Source organism: Siphateles boraxobius, unplaced genomic scaffold (assembly GCF_051911475.1).
Source record: "Siphateles boraxobius isolate OS27281-9 unplaced genomic scaffold, OSU_SipBor_1 12, whole genome shotgun sequence".
Classification (NCBI taxonomy): Eukaryota; Metazoa; Chordata; class Actinopteri; order Cypriniformes; family Leuciscidae; genus Siphateles; species Siphateles boraxobius.
The window spans coordinates 16,525,559-16,546,331 of record NW_027508722.1 but is presented as its reverse complement, the minus strand read 5'-3'; the positions used below and the strand labels follow the sequence as shown (position 1 = coordinate 16,546,331).

The 20,773-nt window shown below is 36.0% G+C and overlaps 1 protein-coding gene across 4 annotated transcripts in view; it reads right to left on the bottom strand.

Annotated features, from left to right (window-relative positions):
• Nucleotides 1-7,750: 7,750 nt before the first annotated feature.
• nbeal2 (neurobeachin-like 2) overlaps nt 7,751-20,773 on the bottom strand; it is an 85,276-nt gene continuing 72,253 nt past the window's right edge. For all 4 annotated transcript variants that reach the window (XM_077209378.1, XM_077209396.1, XM_077209406.1 and 1 more), the window contains 16 exons: nt 19,580-19,704; nt 19,178-19,318; nt 17,732-17,862; nt 17,541-17,650; nt 17,020-17,137; nt 16,836-16,933; nt 15,991-16,104; nt 15,769-15,855; nt 14,179-14,288; nt 13,567-13,739; nt 13,189-13,283; nt 11,857-11,973; nt 11,593-11,754; nt 10,291-10,439; nt 9,508-9,643; nt 7,751-8,761 (listed from right to left, as the gene is read on the bottom strand). In XM_077209378.1, the coding sequence (XP_077065493.1) occupies nt 8,654-8,761; nt 9,508-9,643; nt 10,291-10,439; nt 11,593-11,754; nt 11,857-11,973; nt 13,189-13,283; nt 13,567-13,739; nt 14,179-14,288; nt 15,769-15,855; nt 15,991-16,104; nt 16,836-16,933; nt 17,020-17,137; nt 17,541-17,650; nt 17,732-17,862; nt 19,178-19,318; nt 19,580-19,704 (1,974 nt within the window). In that variant the 3' untranslated portion in view covers nt 7,751-8,653. The remainder of the gene's footprint in view (nt 8,762-9,507; nt 9,644-10,290; nt 10,440-11,592; nt 11,755-11,856; nt 11,974-13,188; nt 13,284-13,566; nt 13,740-14,178; nt 14,289-15,768; nt 15,856-15,990; nt 16,105-16,835; nt 16,934-17,019; nt 17,138-17,540; nt 17,651-17,731; nt 17,863-19,177; nt 19,319-19,579; nt 19,705-20,773) is intronic.

The following is a 20,773-nucleotide window of genomic DNA, read 5'->3' as shown; positions in this document are numbered from 1 at the left end:
GGCGCGTGATGGAGAAAAGTTGATAGGTGAAACTCTTCAGCCTGCTATTCTTGTGGGAAAATAATGTCCCATAGTGATCATATATTACACGGTCATATTAGATATAAAAATGTTGCACAGATATTTTGAAATACTGTTTTTGCATTTTTAAAAATGTGTTGATATTTTCTGTTCAAATCTGTGTAGCCTATTGTAATAACTGTATATTTTGAGAGTTTGAAGGTGGTTATCAAGGTGAATTACTGGAGTTCAGATACGGGCACAGATGAAACCCCATTTTGTCCAGTAGATGCTTCAGTTAAGAGATAAGAAGAGACACAACAAACCTTTCAGGTCAGAGGGGGTTTTAAGTAGGGGAGACCGGGTATGGTTGTAACACGGGGAGAGTTGTAACATCAGCATTTCCGCCAATTGGGGATAAGATAGGAGTCATGTGATCATTTCAATGTTTACCTACTGTCTCCCTGACAACGCATGGTGGTTGTCAAGTCTGAAAACTGATTCAATCTGAACTTATCGAGAAAAAACTGATTTTGAGGTAAGAAAGTAATTTTTTTGACCAAGACTATTTTTTGTCTAGTATCTAAAGTATTGCAGATAAATAAGATTGACTTATATTAGATTAAAATGTAGTTTCTTAGGCAAAATGTGATGCAGTTTGCCCCTGCTAATTTCAAACTAGTATGCTAATACAGCTAGCTAAACAGTGACTGACAGGGGTGGGGTGGGTTGTAACACTTCTTGAAAAAGTGTTACAACCATCCCCTATCATACAACTGATTGATTTTAATATTTTTATAGAATGCCTAGGCAGTGGAAAAGAAAGACAAACAGAGGTGTGACTGCCAGTCTTTTAAAAAAAGAGGAAAGAAAAGACAGAGCATCGTTGGTAAGAATAAAGGCAAGAAACAGAAAAAGGAGAGAAAGCCCACCAAGAAAATGTTGAACTTTGAGGATTCTGACATCTCAGATGAGGAAAACTTTTGTGTTGTGTGCATGGAGCCATATGGCAACTCAAAGCCGAAGGAGGTCTGGGGAAAATGCGCCCTATGCAGTCTCTGGGCCCACAAAGCCTGCACTCCTGGGTTACCAGCATTCATTTGTCAGCACTGTGACTCTGATTAAGAACACACACACACACACACACACACACACACACACACACACACACACACACACACACACACAGATAGATATGTTTTTTTTGTTAGAAATTGTAGTTTGTTTATACTGTATACTGTTAAGTATTACTGTTAAGTAAGTTTGTTCAAGTAGACACATTTACATACACACACACGCACACACACACACACACACATGCACACACAAGTTCTGACACACAAAATCAGACAGTCTGTTCCAGTTCCAGATTGAGAAATTGTTCTTTTATGTCAATAAACATGTTTTTGAAGCATATCTTATAGTGTGGCATCCATTTTTGCTTCTTTTGTGTAATTGTTACAACTTACCCCAGCATGTGTTACAACCTACCCCAGTATTGGGGTAGGTTGTAACGAAGGTACTTCATGTATTTGACACCACCTCACAAGGTCTGTGATATTCTTGTAGAGGATTGCATTGGATTGATTTGTAGTGAACACGTGTGGGTACTTTGTATAAAAGTTTGAGAACTCTAGCTACAAAATTCAGTGAGTTATAGTTACTGAAGCAAAAAGTGTTACAACCATACCCGGTCTCCCCTAGGCTAATGTCGTAAAACTCAGTATGGGGTCTCTAAACTTCAGAGAGCAACAAATGGAGACTTCCCTCGCATACAATGATCATAGCGCTTCAAAGAATGACCGAGAAGAAGCGGGGGGAAAGTAGAATTCTTCGCCCGTTTCGCCTTTTTCTTTCGTTCCTGGTAGGTCTTAATGACTGAAGTTAACTGAGGCTATAGGGAACTAATGCCCTGTCAGCTTACAGAGAATATCATTCTTGATTTTTTTTATACTGACAATTTGTTAAAAATAACGTCAGTTTTAAGATTTAGATATTAAACCTCAAATATAAATATTAGGCTACCATGGCAGTTCCATAAAAACTTACTGCAGTTAAAACTGTAGTAGCCAAGGGCTAACTGGAATATTCTATAAATAGGTTAAATCCATTTGATCTTTAATAAACATTATAGACTAATTATCTAACATAATTAACATAGCTTTAGAAGTAGCTAGGGTTAAACATAAAAGGGTGATTTTGTCCAACAAAGTGACAGCTTCACTGAGGCCCCATTTTACAATTACTGGTGTCTTAAATAATGGATTATCCGTTTGTCAGATTATGACAGTAAGTACACAGTACTCGGAGGACCTACCTGCTTCCAGTGAGATTCTGATGTGCATATGATGGGCTGCGTCTCAACCAGCTCCCTAGCTCCCTAGGTTGTGAATCAGTATATTGCGTAATTCGGGCACACTGGTAAGGACCCTGACTCACTCACTACACATTGGGACAGTGAAGGCTCTATTTCCGGCGACGTCCTCAATGTACAACTTCACTACTGGTGTTTATGAACTACAGCCGCACAGAAATCTTGCTGACATTAATTGTTTATTTAAAAGTACATTACTTTGATTATTACATATCCCTATACATTTCAGCCATAAATGTTAGCTACATTATATTCACTATACCTGTCTAGCGATGTATGTCTATGCCGAAATATAACGACGTTATGTGAAGTGTTGGCTCACATGGTTTATATTTCACTCTTCAGAATTTCCAGTAAGAGAACATGCGAGCATTGATGCTCCCTGGTTTTCATGGTGCACTGTGGGACTTTTTAGGGAGCGAAGGTTTCAGTGCACTGGAAGGATTTTGCGATTGAGACAGCTCTTGAAATGGCCGACTGTCTGATCAGTGCCCTGACTACTGAACTAGGGAGCTGATTGAGACGCACACATGGAAACTATCCCATGAGGCCACAGGAGAGAAGTCGTGAATGGCAGTGAAGCAATGCAACTGACTCCGTAAGTCAAGTGTCAATGGCAACATGGGGAATATAGTACGTCCTGATTGCATTCAGACTACACACATTCACACTATACAACATAAGTTTTTAACAGTTGCGAAGTATGTTCCTCATCAAATGTAGTAGCTACTTTTAGTAGCAATATTGGATGCAGCTTCTGAAAAATTAGGAATAAATCAGATTATTGTATTACGAACTGCTGTGATCTCATATTTTAGCGGAAAATATGGTTTGGCTATATTGTAATATGCCTTCAAATGGTTCAATGATTGAGTGACAAAACGTAAACAGTTCAGATGTTCATTTTTGTCCCAAAAAAACAACCCAAAAATTGTCTTTCTTAAAGGGTTAGTTCACCCCAAAATTATTCCGAAATATACTCACCCTCAAGCCAGATGTATATGATTTTCTTCTTTCAGCCAAACACAATCAGAGTTATATTAAAAAATATCCTGGCTCTTCCAAGCTTTATAATGGGAGTGAATGGTACCTTAGATTTTGAAGCACAAAAAAGCTCATCCATCCATGATAAAAGTAATCCATACGGCTCAAGGCTGTTAATAAAGGCCTTCTGAAGCAAAGCGATGCATTTTTGTAAGAAAAATATCCATATTTATAACTTTATAAACTCACTGGCTTCCAGTAACAGTTGTCTGTGAGACGAGACCTCTGACCCTTTAAGAGTGAACTAACCCTTTAAGGCACGTTCACACCAAGGAAAACAACTATAATGGTAACAATAGTGTTTTAATAATGAGAATAGGGAAAGTCCACATCACAGCTAACAGATAAAGGTACAATTACATGTATTCATTTAGCTGACGCTTTTATCCAAAGCGACTTACAATTGCTATATTTAAGAGGTCGCACGCCTCTGGAGCAACTGGGGGTTAAGTGTCTTGCTCAGGGACACATTGGTGTCTCACAGTGGATTCGAACCCAGGTCTCTCACACCAAAGGCATGTGTCTTATCCACTGCGCCATCACCACCCCGCTTTCAGAACGATTTGTTTGGCTTATGAATGATAAAAACATGTGGCGACATAACTGCAGCCCATGCTTAAAATAAAAACGATGTTATGGTCCTCGGTGTGGGCGCTAATATGGTTATTATTATAGTTATCGGGCCAACACCCATGTCAGTAAATCCTGAGTCACTAAGTAGTTTTAAGTCTCTGGATCATGGTCAGCAGACGCTGAGAAGCAGAGAACTGTAAATTACAAGACTATAAACCCTCCAAAGATGCAAAGACTTTGGCAGCCTGTTACCAGAATGTGAATTTACAGATCACAGCAAAGAAATAATAATACTTGAAAGATGGAAGATGATCATGGTTTGACAACACAGAGACAGGATAAGGTGGTGGGGGGACTGGGAGGCTTTGTGGTTGTTTGCAGGTTGTTGTGGTTCAGGAACTACCCAGACAACAAGTGATTGTCAAGACATTTTAACCTACACCCCTTCCCCCACCTCTTGTTTTAGGGGTGGAGGGAAGATGCCTGGTTCTACTAAGAGCAAGGTGTCAAGCCCTCCTCCCATTGTTATCCACCCAGATCAGAGCAGAATTGCCACCATAACCAGGACATCCCATCTCCTCTCTGCCCCGCTGCATGTAGTGACTGGAAGAGGTGCATTCCATCCCTCCATGCCAGAATCCCCCCCTCCCCCGTCGTCCACTCAAACGTACCCCTTGGGGTGTTTATGGGTCAGCCAACAGGATGCTCGGCCCATTGAGAGATCAAAGGATTCCCGGCTCAGATAAATGTGGTGTAACTGTGACCTCTTCAACTCTAATAGGGTTTAACACGTCAGGACAGGAGGACGGAATAAAAAGCTGAGACGTCAGGGAAAAACTGAGACTTGATTTGAAAAAAGAAAAGAAAATAACCTTTTTTTATCTTAAAGGAGTCAAACTTGGGAGGGGGAAAAATCAATGTAAGATCAATTATGATACATATGTTTTTATATTTCCTTTTTATAAAGTAAAAAAATATGCAAATGAAAATAAATCACATTATTTAAACAGATTATTTGGGTTATTAGAGTTAACTAAAACTAAAAGTATAAACAATACTAGAAAAATAAACATTAATTTGAATTGAAATGAAAATAAATTAAAAACAGTAATAATAAAAATAATAATAATTAAAAAGGCAAAAAATACCACAAAATTACTAAAACTAATGGAAATTAAAATGAAAACAGAAAATATAACAATAAAAACGAATTCCTAATACTAAAACAACTCTGATAAGTCACAACTCAAGTGAATTTATTTGGACTAATATATTTAATTAAAAGAAACAATATACATTTACACAAACACATCACTCACTCAAGCAGAAATGGGCATGTGTTCAACAGAAAATGTTTGTTTACATCTCTTTTGAAGCAATAATTTGTTCAAACAGACATGGACCTTAACGTAATTCAATCAGTTTGACAACATCATAGTCTTTACATAAAAAGAATCATGGCGTGATTTAGTTGTAAGCATTTCATAAAAACGGGACTTAAACTCTTATGGCTTCAGTTTCTCATCACAAATCAAATTCGATCATTCAATCTTTAAGACTAAACTCAAACAAGACAGACTCTTAAGGCTCTGTGTGTGTGTAGCTGGGAAATGCAGTGAAAAATAATACCCATTTTATATATACCCAAGAAGTTACACAATCTTACAGTAATTGTTTCCGTGTCAGTGTTTAAACTACAATAGTGATAGTGATATATTGTATTTAAGGATTCATTCACTGATGAAAATAAAAATTCTGTCATCATTTATTCCTTCTGATGAAGTACCAAACCTGTATGACTTTCTTTCTTTTGTCAAACACAAAAAGAGGATTTTGAAGAGTCGCTCTAGTCACTCGTTCATGCAGTTAAAATGAATTCTGACTGAAGCATAAAAAAAGAGCCATATAAAAAAATATATACAGCAGCTTTGAATGTGGAATTTTAAGTCATTATTCAGTACACTCTTCACAATAAAGGCTCCAAAAGGGGATTTTCACAGCAATGCCATAGAGAAATCATTTTTGGTTTCCCAAAGATCCTTTCAGTTGAGAGTTCTTAAAAGAACATTTTTTCTTCTTGCAAAGAACATTTTAAACATCAATGACCTATTTGGAATTGAAAGGTCCATGGATGTTAAAGATTCTTCATAAAAATCTCAATGCTTTTGAGTGTAACATGAACAAATTGTTCTTTTTAGTTTGAACTTTTCAGTGAATGATCCAGTTCACAAAGCCTGAAAGATTCGTTTGTAAATCAAACTCACTCATGTGTTGCAGTCACAGTTAACAGCTCACCACGGGGGAAGATTTTCAGTGATTAACATCTTAAATATTAGTTTTTTTTTTAACACAACGCATATTGTACAACTTAATATATATAGTGTGGAAGTTGTATGGACAACTTTTATGGTGCTTTTGTATCTTATTTGAAGCTTGAAAGACTCAGTCCTCAGTCATTGTCGTTCTAAAAGAGCAATCCGTACATTTTATTCCACTGAAGAAAGAAATTCATGAGTTTAGAACAATACAAATGTGAGTAAATACCAGAAAAAAAAACCCTTTAAACAGTGTGTATAACTGCTGGCCGTTGTGCTCGGTGCTTTCCTTTGTCTCTGCTGACTTTGCTATCAAGCACAGAGCAAAAGATTGAACGCAACCATCCCAGAGAAGCCAGCAAGATGTGTCCGAATACCCATGTGTCTCACAGACACCACTCACACAGCACAGCCATCAAAGTATTCAGTGCGTCAAGAGAAAAAAACAACAACCCCAAAACATCTAGACAAAAAAAATTCCAATGGTAACATAGACAGAATTGTGGCCCCAGCCAACAGACACATTCACAGGGCAATTAAGACTAGCTGGCATATGTTTCACATATTACAAATAGTTTAATAATTACAGTGAAGAACACAGTCGAGGCACTTTGCAAAGTTCAAAAGTGGATACCATTTCTATTAAGATTTAGATTTTGTGTAGGCTACATGAGATTGGAAATGCCATAAAAACCATATCGTAAATATGAAAAGAAACCAAAAGCTTTTCATATCAAGTGCAATTTATCCCTACAGTGGAAGAACAAACAAGTGCATTCATCGACTTTAACATTTAAGAGGATATTTGTGATGGCTGTGCGAATCCCTCAGTGCACTGACAGGAAGGCACAATAACAGAATTAGGAATAACACATTACAGGATGTGAAAGATTTACCCAGTGCAAATTTTTATCAGCAGGACCTAATGAAATAAAGTGATAGTTCACCCCTAAATTAAAACCATGTGATCATTTACTCACTGTCATGTTGTTCCCAACTCTTTTATTGACCATACAATGTTGTTTTGGACCCCATTGACTTTGGAACAAAAGACGATTCTTCAATATATGTAATTAGTTCTTTTTTTTCTGACTCTTTACTTGTCTTCAAAATTTTTGAACTTTTAAGTATGTTAGGCTAACAGTTTTTGTAAGAAGTTGTAGTAAAAAATTATGACACTTCACTGTTTATGTAAAATGCTGGTGTCAAACTTATTTATTAAAACAAGGTTACATAATCCAAAAACAACTAAAATAACTTGTTTCTGTGGCGAACATTTATTAAAATGGGTTCATGTAAATATTCTTTTAAGATCACTTAAATTAAAAGTTGCTTTTTTAAAAGCCTATTAAATGTTAAAATGATAGATTTTAATTATACTCAGTATATATATATATATATATATATACACACACACACACATGTATAAATATATCTCTCTTCGTTTGTGTTCTGCAGGAGAAAGAAAGTCATACATGTTTGGAACGACATGAGGGTGACTCAGATGACAAATTTAAATTTTAGGGTGAACTATCCCTTTAATATATAAAATGTCACAATCAATCATAATTATGAACATTTATATTGTTTACCTGTTTGAAGGCACAGGTGGTACTGGATCAAGTCTCAGACTTAGTAGGGCTCAAAGCGCTTCACATCGTCGGACAAGAGTGAAAGGATCTTGTTCCAATTTAGGCGTCACATAATTATTGCCTTATACAAAGCATCTGCAAGGAACCGTGCAGAGCAATACAAACACCCACACCTACATATAAACAAAGCTAAAATATCTCTGTTGGTGCCCGTCCCATGGAAAAATCTGGATTCATAGATTACATTGCTCAATATAAGAAGGTTTTCAAGTGTCAGATGGAGTACAAGTGTTGCTGTGCTGACCGTGATCAGCAAAGCAGAAGCAAAAATCAGCATAGGAAGATCTACTATACTATTAAATGGCTCAGGTGAATACGGATTGTCACTCAGTGACAGAGACTAAGTCCATCACGCTGAGCTACAGTGCCTCGGTCTCCAGACCAGTCTGTGATTCACAGGACAGAACATACTGCTTTTAAAGTTAAAGTTCATTCTCAGCCGCCAACGCTCAAGAAGTTTGCCGCCTGATTCGCCTGATCAAAAATCTTTGGAATGTTTGTTTGTTAAAAGCAGTATAAATCATTGCATTGTCAAGAAGAATGTTCCCTTTTAATAAAAAAAGTGCATGTTTTGGATGTTCACAACTGTTCCCATTATGCTCTCTTCTTCCCAATCTCTGTTTTGGAACTGCAGGAAACCAGACGAGTGCTGAAGGAACGGTGGAGGCAAAGGTTTTGCCGAGGGCACGAGGAGCTCATTTACCAGGAGGTTCAACAGGGTTGTATTCGGTCTCTCCCGAGGACACCTGGGAGATTCTGCGTGTGGAGCCCCACAGTCGCCGGGAAAACTGTCCTGATCGCACCTGAATTAAGACAAAGGTTTAAATATTCTTGAGAAAAGAATGTGCCGATTCAGTTTCTACATTTGCAGTAAAACATTTTAACAGAACATATTATGAACTAACATGACCTAATAATTAATAATTTTACATTTTAGGTATGTCATTTTGAATAATAGTACACCATAAAAACGAATTGTAATATATATATATATATATGTATATTTATTGTTTTAAAGTTAATATTTTAAAGTTGTTTTGCACTGTTTACACAATTTCTACTATATTTTACTAACCGTTTCACTTAAAATGTACACTACCATTTCGGGTCAATACGATTTTTTGTTGTTGTTGAAGAAATTAGTACTTTTATTTAGCAAGAACGTATTAAATTGATCAAAAATGACAGTAAAGACACTTACAATATTATTTCAAATAAATGCTGTTCTTTTGACCTTTCTATTCAAGAAAGAATGCTGAAAAAATGTATCACTGTTTCCACAAAAATATTAAGTATTAAGTAAATATTAAGCATAAGTGCACAACACATTAAAAAAAATTTGTACCAGTTCCAAACATTTGAATTGTAGTGCAACAGTAAACTGTGACTGTCAACTTTATGTTGAAGTACTAACACTATAACCTCGCAGAATATAGGTGACCGTTTCATTGCTCACTGCTTTAATGAGTAGCATGCATTCTACTTCAAACAGTAAAAACTTCATGGCCTAAAAACCCTTCCACATACAGACTCTTTCAAACTCACTCACCTCTTCTGGTTTTCCTGCTCCCACCACAATGAGTTTGCCATCCTCTAGGCCCACCAGGATATGACTGCTCTCTTTCGTAACAGACACACAGCGCACTGGGACCTTCAGGGCCAAGGGCGCTACAGCCAGATTTAAGCTACACACACACAGAAAGAGAGACTTGGGAATGAGAAATAAACATGGACCCAGCTGCTGAAGATTTAATGTGATGACACAAAGGATTTAGATAAATAAATAAATAAAAATGATCAAACAGATTGTGCCGGGCCGCTGTACGCCTACACTACCGTTAAAAGGTTTGGGCTTAGTAGGATTTTTAATTTTTTTTTAAGTCTCTTATGCTCACACAGGCCTGCAAATAAAAGATCACAAATAAAATCTACTAAGATCTTTAGATCACAAATAAAATAAAACAGTCATATTCTTACAATTAAAAAAAAAAAGTTCTTTAATTTTAATATTTTTCAATTAAAATGTATTCCTGTGATGGCACCGCTGAATTTCCAGCATAATTACTCCAGTGTCACATGATCCTTCAGAAATGATTCTAATATGCTGATTTGCTGCTCAAGAAACATTTCTTGTTGAAAACAGCTTAATATCGTGTGGAAACTGTGTATTTATTTGAAACAAATTGATTTGTAACAATGTAAAAGTCTTTATTGTAATTCCTGGTCAATTGAATGTGTCCTAGCTGAATAAAATTATTAATTTCTATTAAAAAAAACACTGACCCCAAACCTTTGAACGATAGTCTACAATAACCGTTAGAGGTGTGTTTACCTGTACAAGTCTCGAATGTGAAGGTTCCCCTGTTGTGTTCCCACGATGAGGTAGTCAGGCACCAGGTGCAGAGCTGAAATCTTCTCATCCAAGGTCTCAGATGCTAAGAGAGATCCATTTACAGAATACACATGCAGTGCATACTTCTCCTACAGGCAGAAAAGAAGAAGAATAAAAAACAATCAATCAATGTAACAGTTAAAAAACAGGTCCCAAGTCAAGGGTTGAGAAGCACTGCACTAATGGACCTACATATAAAAACAATATATATATTTTATTATTATTTATATATTTTTGAGCATTTTTATAATGTGTTAATTTCCATTCTTATAATAACTATTTTAGGGGCTTTCACACAGGGTAGTTCTAGGAACTTAGTTCTGGGAACTAGCCACGTTCCCAGAGAACTAATGGTTCCCCTAGGAACGTTTTCCTGGTTGCATTCGCACCGCCAGTAGGAAGTGAGTTAAGTCGCGCTTATTGTGACCTTTATTTTTTCGGCGCTGAGAACGCCAGCCAGAGCCACACAGTGCTCGCAACCTCCGTGTTCATTAGTTTACGGTCTGTGTCTAACAGTCCTGTCTAATATGTTATTAGATAGAACTGTTATAAATAGAAAGTAGACAGTATATGAAAAGGTATTAGCGTATGCCGTGTGGTTGATGTCCAGTGTTGCTAGCTGAGCAGAAATACATAATCATGTTTGCTTGGTCCCCTCAAAGTTGCGTTGGATTTTCTCCTCAGCGTAAAGGTTAAGACGCCCATCTATCACTGTTTTCCATGTTCGTAGAGTTAGTTTGTAGAGGAAATATATAGGCTATAATCTGTGTGTTTTTAAAAATGGCGGGTGCTGGTGTTTCGCGTGCGTTTGGCCAATCAGCGTACACTAACGTCACGGATAGTTCCTATGTTTTATGTATTTGAGGAGTGGAGAATTTATATATATATATATATATATGTAGATAGTGTTTCTTGAGTAAAGAGAAAGCTGTACTTATTCAAAGAACCAGTTCTTAATTTACCCTTGCATTGCAAACAAGCAGAGATGGTCCAAACATTCACAATAGAGGTGGGCGGAGTTATGAGATTTGTCTTACAGTTTGAGAAACCAATGGAGTTACAAGCTTTGGTCACAAGCTCTTTTTAATAATTTTCATTGGTTAGATTTGCAACACCCACAGACAGACATAAAGAGTAGTGATTTATGGGAAAAAATAAAAATGACGAAAAATTAAGATACAAGGTTTCCGCCCGACCAACAGCAACGACTTTCTTCTTTTGACAAACAGTGTTAACCAGCACCTTTCCAGCCGTGCGGCCCTCCATAACAGTCTGTGCCACTATGTGCCCCTCCATGCCGACCTCCAAGTGTGCCACAGGGGCAGGAACGCAGCTCTCACACGGTGGTCTCAGGGTCCGCAGGTACTGTCCACGACGCACACTGTGCATGATTACTGTGCCATCCTGAACGAGAGACAAAGACAGGAAACTCATCAACCCTGATGGCAATGCAATAAAGCTGAACTCCTTAAGGGACGTTTTAGAAATGGCTTAATTTAAACTGACCTTTGACCCTGAGATCGCCATATCCAACTCAGTGCTGAGGGCGACACAAGTGACCTCTTGATCATGTCCACAGAGGACCTGCACGGGCCGTGGAGACAGACCGCTAGAGAAACCACCCTACAGGTAATCCAAAAATATAATCACTTACATAATCAGTTATATTATATAATCATGCTGTAGGTCGGACTATTATTATATACACTACCGTTCAAAAGTTTTTGTTTTTGAGTCTATTACACTCAACTAAGGCTGCATTTATTTGATCAAAAATAAAAACAGAAATATTGCGAAATATTATTATAATTTAAAACCCCGGTTTCTATTTTAATATATTTTAAAATGTAATTTATTCCTGTGATGGCAAAGCTGAATTTTAGCAGTCATTACTCTAGTCTTCAGTGTCATCATCTGATACTTTCATAAATCATTCTAATATGCTGATTTGGTATTCAAGAAGCATTTCTTACAATTATCACAGTTGAAAACAGTTGTGGTGCTTAATATTTTTGTGGTAACCATGATACATTATTTTCAGAATTCTTTGATGAACAGAAAGTTTAAAAAACCCCAGCATTTATTTGGAATAGAAATATTTTGTAATAATATTAAATTAAATGTCTTTACTGTCCCTTTTGATCAATTTAATGCATCCTTGCTGTATTATCGTATTTAATACATTAATTAATTTAATAATTAAACAAATCTGACTGACCCCAAACTTCTGAACAGTAATGTTTCACATATCAGTGATAGAAAGTGAAGAAATTCAGCATATCAGTAAATCTCGATAACAGCAACAATAAATATGCTACTAAACATACTTTATTTTAAAAAGTTAAATTAAAATAAATATTAACAAAATTAAAATAAAACAAAGGAATATAGTCTTCAATTGTCAATTAAGCAAATACTGCTTCAAATAATCTTTCAAGTAAATAATTAGTAATAAAAAATAAAAAAACAACAAACACAGATATCATGTAAACCATACTTGAATTTTTTAGGTTACATTATAAATGTCTTTACCGTCACTTTTGATCAATTTAATGTGTCCTTGTTGAATAAAAGTATTAATATATTGACTTTTAAACAATAGTGTATATTTAGTTAAAATGAACCTATGGACATTTTGATGAAGTCAAAAAAAGATATGAAGCAGTACGGACGCCCTTCACATGGGAACACAAGCGTTCAAAAGCAGTGAGACTGAGAAATGGGTATCGAATTGAGTCGGTACATGTTACTACGTGCGTCTGATACTAGAAATACTAGTATAATTTTATTTTTTGTACTAACTTGGCACTAAAGTACAGGTATTTTGTGTTAGCAAACCTGCTGTATGACCTGCCACACCATGCATGTGTTGTCCCGTGAGCCAGAGATGAGGTAGATACCACAGAGATCCAAAGCCAGGCATGTGACCACATCTATATCCCACAGAAATACACATTAATTAGTCATCATGACATGCATTCATAATCAAATGCATTATGTAATCAGCAATTTGCAGCATACATATTATTAATGGTTTAAATCAAGAGGGAGCTGATAGTTATTACTTGTTCAGTTTCAGCAACAAAAGATTCAATGAACAGCTCTGCTGTATCTGACAGCAGCTCATTTCATTTAGGATTTAGCTGAACAACGCCTACAGCTGCGTCTTGGCTCGGTACTATTTGGGTACGTCGATGTCGGACAGACGGCTCTCACCTATGTGACGGCAGATCCTGCCCACCAGCTTGGCCTTGCCTAACATAGTGACCCGTAGGCTGCAGTCCCAGTGCCCCCCGCTGAACAGCAGACGCCCGTCACTGGACACCACCAGCACCTGGGAGCCCATTTCCACCCCTGGGGAGAACGGCCCGCTGAGGAACCGCTGGGTCCTAAAAACAGATCAAACAAAAGGTTAGTACCAACAAACGGGACTAAACTTGTCAGCAGGAACAGTGGGAGAACATTTTGAAATAGATCAATGTTGTGTTTAAGCATCAGATTCGACACATGTTAGCAAACCACTCATAAATAACAAGAAAGGCTTGGCAAAACAAATGAGATTTTACTACAAAGGACTCAATTTGACTAAAGAACATTATAGAGATGAAAGCAGCCAAACCACCAGAGTTTGATGTCAAATAGCTGCTGTTTATATGCTTCTATAAAGCTTTTGATCATTTGTCCAAGGACCAGTTTTGTCACCAAAAAATTACTTTCTGGCTAAACAAAACCTCGTCTTTAAAACTGTATGACATCACTGATCAAAAGCCTCTGCACTTGATTATATAATGTGTTTCTAAGTGAATATTTGTGCTTGTTCAAACTTACTTTGGGTTGCTCACAGAGGGGTCTCTGGTGAAGGTGAAGTAATTGGCTATGTTCTTGTCGTAGGGCAGCCAGCTATGAGTGCCTATCATTCCATTAGCACTCACTGTCACCTTACAAACAGGACAAAAGCCATTCAAAACTCATTCGGATACAGGTGTCTGTTCTGTAACAAACTTACTAATTTCAGGGACCCCCAAACTTGATGAATCATTTGTGAGGGACCACCTTACCAAAATATAAAGGCAGATATACTACTGTTCAGATATTTGGTGTCAGTAAGATTGGAAGAAATTCATACTTTTATTTAGCAAGGTTGCATTAAGTTGATCAAAAGTGACAGTGAAACATTTATAATCTTACAAATAAATAAAATATATTTCTATTAATCAAAGAATTTTCAACACAGATGATAATAGTTAATGTTTCTTGAGCAGCAAATACGCATATTCGAATGATTTCTGAAGGATCATGTGACACTGAAGACTGGAGTAATGATGCTGCAAATTCAGCAGTGCCATCACAGGAATTAATTACATTTTAACATTATATTTAAATAGAAAACAGTTATTCTAAATAGTATTAATATTTCTCAATATTATAGTTTTTTATGGTATTTTTAATCAAATAAATGCTTCTTTCAAAAACATTAAAGAATATTACCAACACCAAATTTTAAACGGTAGTGTATATTTTTGTTTTTGTTTACAGAACACTGATCTATAATAAATAAATACATATGATATATAGAGATAATTGAAAAAGATCCGTGTACACAAAGTGAAAACAATATTAAGAGTGAGATAGACAGATTGTTTCCAAAATTCTCTGGAAAATATGTATTTTGTGTTAAGACATCTGTTAGAGTAATGTTTGTATTGTAACATATCTAATTCATTTCAAATTTATTTGTACAATGCTTTTCCAATAAATATCATTCTAAAGCAGTTTTACCGAGAATTTTGATCCCCTGCGAACAGACAACTCCATAGAAACAACACAAATATAAACTATTCGAACTAAATGCAAATGTTTTTATTTTATTTCATACTGTAAAAAAATTGCTGATCAATATTTAGAAAGTAGATTGAAAAATAGTGCATTATTGTAAAATTATGAAAAAAATCTTGCATATTTAATATTCACTGAGCACTTGATTTTTTTGCACGTAATGATACAAGAAGATTGCTAGTATGACAGCGTGTAATCTTTTTTTGGATATGCAGCAAATGAATTTCAAGTATTAAGTTAACTTTTTTTGAAGGAACATATTTAACAATAGCCACAAAATCTTTTTTTTTCCTTCTCAAATATTCCTCAGACAACAAAAGTGGTTCTCAACATTTTTTAAATCATTGTCCACAATAATATTCAAAAGCTTAAGTTGTTTCTGATTAACTGCATTAGGATTTTTAAAAATATTTTTACTTACAATTTCTACCCCATAAAATATTTTAGAGCTGGCATAACAAGACTATTTATATTCATTATAAATTTATATTAATGTTTGTTTTGTCTCATTTTACATCATTTTTAAGTCATCTTGAGGGCCCTTTGGAAGTTTGCTGAGGCCCCCTAATGGACTAATCTTACCAGTATGTCAGAACCTGGGATGATAATGGAGCGGGTTTGATTTCTGGGCACCATGGCTTGGACTAACGGAAGACCATCACTCACCACCTCCACGAAAACAACATCAAAAACAATCACAACACAAATCACAGTTTCACAAAAGAATCTCCTTAAATCAAACTCAAATTTGCAATTTCAGCACATTATTCAGTTGAAATAAAAAACTGATAAATTTGGACTTACCTCCTTGAAAGATCGGAGTTTACTGAGCTGATCGAAAAGGTTGGGGGGTAGTAAGTCCAGACGGGCCTGCCGCCTGAATGCGTTCTCTGCTGACATACGGGGAGGATGAGGCTCCTGAATAACACAGAGAGGGTTCACTTGTGCAATATTACCCACAATACATTACACAAATGCCTTTAGACCCAAGGTTTTTAATCGCAAACTAAAACTGTTAAAAGCATTTTTGTTAACTGAAATAATGCTGAAGTAAAATACAATATAAATATTAGGGTAACACTTAACAATAAGGTCTCGTCATTTAACGTTAGTTAAAGCATTACCTAACATTAACTAACTATGAGCAATAAACTTGTTACAGTATTTATTAATCTTTGTTAACATTGGGTATTATAAAAATTGCAAAAATTATAAAAATATGTTAAAATTAACATTAAGATTAACACATGCGTTAGAATTATTTTTCATTGTTAGTTCATGTTAACTAATGCAGTTAACTAAAGTTAATAAATGGAACCTTGTTGTAAAGTCTTACCAATTATTGGACGGAAAACTAACTGAAATAAGTTAAAGCACTGAAATTACTAAATGGAAATACATAACTAAAACTGAAATTAAAATGAATTAAATAGTAATATTAAAAAAATCTGAAATTAAAATTACAAAAGTACATTACAAAATTACTAAGAATGAATGAAAACTGAAAATATAAAAAAGGCAATTCAAAATATTTCAAAAAAATTAGTATATAAAAAAATAAGACTGTTCAGACCAGGAAGCTCAAGTATAATTAAGCTTATAATATATATATATATATATATATATATATATATATATATATATCCCACCTTGAGAAGCTGACAGGGCGTTTGGCCAAAGTTGCTGATGATGCCTTCCAGGGCCTTGCGCTCGGTCTCATTAGCTATTGCGTCCAGATCCACTGCACCTGAAAGCCAAAACACACACCGATCAGTCATATTTTCCATGCAGGAACATGTTCAAACTAATAAGAACTCATAAGAGGCCTCTTACCCTCATAAGTGCAATAGTAGAAGACATTAAGAGCCTCCACTGCTTCAGGTCCTCGCTGCTTATACCCAAATATGAGATCTATCCACTCATGCAGGTGAGCAGACACATACTCGCACTCCTTTAAACACACAAATACACAAGGAGAATGTGTGTCAGATGAAGAACAAAAGAGTGTGCATGTTTTAAAAGCATTTTTTTCCAATGAGCCATTCAACCTGCTACATGCAGAAAACAAAAAAGCATAAATATTGTCTGATTCATAAGAAAATGACTCCTATGAGTTGATTCTTTTAATGAATCTATCAAAAAGACCATCAAACTTAATATCAGTTTGAATCAGTCTAACGAATCACTTACTGAGTTTGTCAGAGCAGTTACTGAAATATCTGACTCAATCACTGGATATTCATAAGACAACACATTTAGTTATAGTAAATTATATATATATATATATATATATATATATATATATGTGTGTGTGTGTGTGTGTGTGTGTGTTGCACATAGTGTCAGTGCCACACCAAAGCTTTTCTGTGTTTCCTGATGAAGTCTTCACGTGAAGACGCCCAGGGGGGAAGCAACACATCATTGACCATGTCCTGATTCATTTGCAAGCATCCCAGATCAAAATCTGCACACAAGACGTAATCAAATTTAAAGTCCATTTAACATTTTTCTGTGGCAGTGTGCTTTTCATCATTGACTCACTTACTGTTCAAGTTCTGCAGGAACTCTGGGAAATAGAAGAACTCTGGAATGAGCTCCTTCACATCCGCTGGACTCTCCATTCGCGCCTGCCACGCTGCTGCTACTGAATGAAACTGCCTATCAGCACAATCAAACCTAAACACACACAATAATATAATATGCATATATGAGAGCAGCCCATATATATATGACAATTTACATGATTACTTAAAAACCATCAGGTAAACAACACTGCAACCTAGTGATCATTACAAGGGAGTGCAAACAAACATGATATTTTATTTTCAATATTAATAATATTATAAATATTTATAACATTTACAATTTCATGTTGGTGATCTACATTCCTGTATGGATACATAGTTTTATAGTTTTGGAGTGTCAAACCCTTCAAACTAATCTAAATGATCAATTATATTTAAAGAGGACATATTATGCTTTTTTTAAATAGATTTTCAACTTTCTTTAGCTCTGCAAAGTTACACTCCAAAAGGAGTTACTCTCTATATCAGTAAGCACCTTTTCTGAACTCCCTGAAATGCCACAATTGTCTTGAGTTTTCTTCCGGGAACTTACATGTCACAATATTCCTCATGTAAATGATTCCCTCCTTAGGTATATGCACTCAAAAGGTGCAAGGCCTGGTTTAATTTGCATTAGTATTGTGTTGAAACTCGTTGTTATGGTAAGGGGCGTGACATATCCGAAACACGCTCTACGTGGTTGACCAATTACAACACACTCCAGCCGACCAATCAGAGCATATTGCACTTTTCAGAAGGAGGGGCGTCATAGAGACCAGAACTAAACAGGGGTGCGTTTCCCAAAAGCATCGTTGGCCAACTATGATCGCAATTTCCATTGAACTCTATTGGTAACGACGGAACTTGCGACCATAGTTGGCTTTGAGACATACTAAAAGGAGAAATACATATGTGAAAAATTATTATTATTATTTTTTTTACATTCAAGCATGAATTCCATCAGATCCCAAAAACAAAACAAAGACTTTGTAATAGGGCATAATATGGCCTCTTTAATGATATTATTAAGATTTTAGTTCAATTTGTACCTCAGGTAACAATACTTGGAATGAATAAATGCACACATTTGAGTGCAAATGTCTTCAGCTATACAAAAAAATTATAATTTGAATGTGACCCAAAGCAAAATTAAGCACACCCTTGAGCAGGGGTGTCCAATGCTGCTTGAAGGGCCAACGTCCTGAAGAGTTTAGCTCCAGCCTGCCCCAACACGCCTTCCTGGAAGTCTCTAGTAATCCTGAAGACCTTGATTATTTGGTTCAGGTGTGTGTGAACTAAACTCTGTAGGATGTTGGTCATCCAGGAGCAGGACTGGACTCCTCTGCCCTTAACTTTTAGCATTTACCCAGTAGTATGACTGCACTGGTATGTGAGTGTGTGTGTGAGAGAGAGAGTGTGTGTCTTACTTGCCGCTCTGGAGCTGTATATGTAATGAGGTGAAGGGCTCTGTGCGGATCATGTAGTGCATGACGCCGGCAGCATTAGAGTAGTGTGTGCCATAATGGAACTTATCGATAGTGCCTGTTGGGTCCTCAAAACTCTCATACCTATGCAAACAACAACAACAACAACAACAACAACAAGAACAAGACACTTAGCAAGTCAGCTGAAAGACATTCTACATTACAGTGCTTTACCTTATGAAAGATCAAACTATTATAATTTCCTAATTTAAATCTATTTATAAATCATGTTATAGCTATAGTTATAGCTATCGGCTTGTGGTATTTTTATCCATCCTTCTGGTTTTGTGACACACATTCTTTGATAATAAGAATTCTGCAATAAGGACTGCAAGACTGTCTCACTTCTCCCTGACGTTCTGTGCATGGCGAGAGTTGACAACACCAATGGGTTTGGACAGATCTCTGAAAATCGCTGGGTCTTCCAGATCCAATTCAGCAGATGTGTAGTCACACAACACCCAGGGGAACTGAGAATACACACATGCACATGAAGAAAAGCGATGACTTGTGTAACCAGTATAATATCCAGTAACAACACCAGAATCATGCACATTTAGATTTTTCAGCAAAAGGGATTTTAAATGCATATTTACCACCCATTTAAATGGATTAAATTAAATCTAGGGTTATTAAATGTAAACATTTGTCAACTTTAAAGTTAAATAAACATTTGAAAAACTAAATAAAATATTTAAAAAATTAAAATGCATAAATAAAATTAAGCTTGAGAAGCTGGGTAAGCTCCAACTTACCCATGACACTACATAGGACAAGCGGTTTGGAAACCAAAAAAAAACAAAAATTGAAACGAAAACAACAAAACAAAAGATATAGACACTAAACAAAACAAAAATTTTAACGAAGAGAGAACAACAAAACAAGACATTAAAAAGAAAGTGAATTTTTTTTTAAAGGAAACGAAAACAAAAAAAAACACAAAAATTAACAAAACTAAATGAAAATGGTCCGTGTTCATTTGTTTTTTCGATTTAAAGGGATAGTTCACCCAAAAATGAAAATTCTGTCAGTATTTACTCACCCTCATGTTGTTCCAACCCCGTAAGACCTTTGTTCATCTTCGGAACACGAATTAAGATATTTTTGATGAAATCTGAGAGCTGGCTCACTCCTCCATACTAGTCCATAGGCTTCTTGAGGGATTGAACTTGCCGGCCTCGAAAAGTTATTAAAGATTTCGTTAAAATAGTCCAAGTGACTACAGTGGCTCAATCTTAAGTTTATCAAGCGATGAGAATACTTTTTGTGCCCAAAAACAAACATAAATAACGAATTTATTTCAACTATTCATTTCCTTCTCTTTGGGCCTCTAGTCAGTTAAACTAGTGTAATTGCGTAGAGCTACGTCAACAACAGATAATACCCTGTTAAACTAGTAACCTGACTCGAGGCCCAGAGAGAAGGAAATGAATAGTTGAAATAAAGTCGTTATTTTTGTTTTTTTTGCGCACAAAAAGTGTTCTCGTCGTTTGATAAACTTAAGATTGAGCCACTGTAGTCACTTGGACTATTTTAATG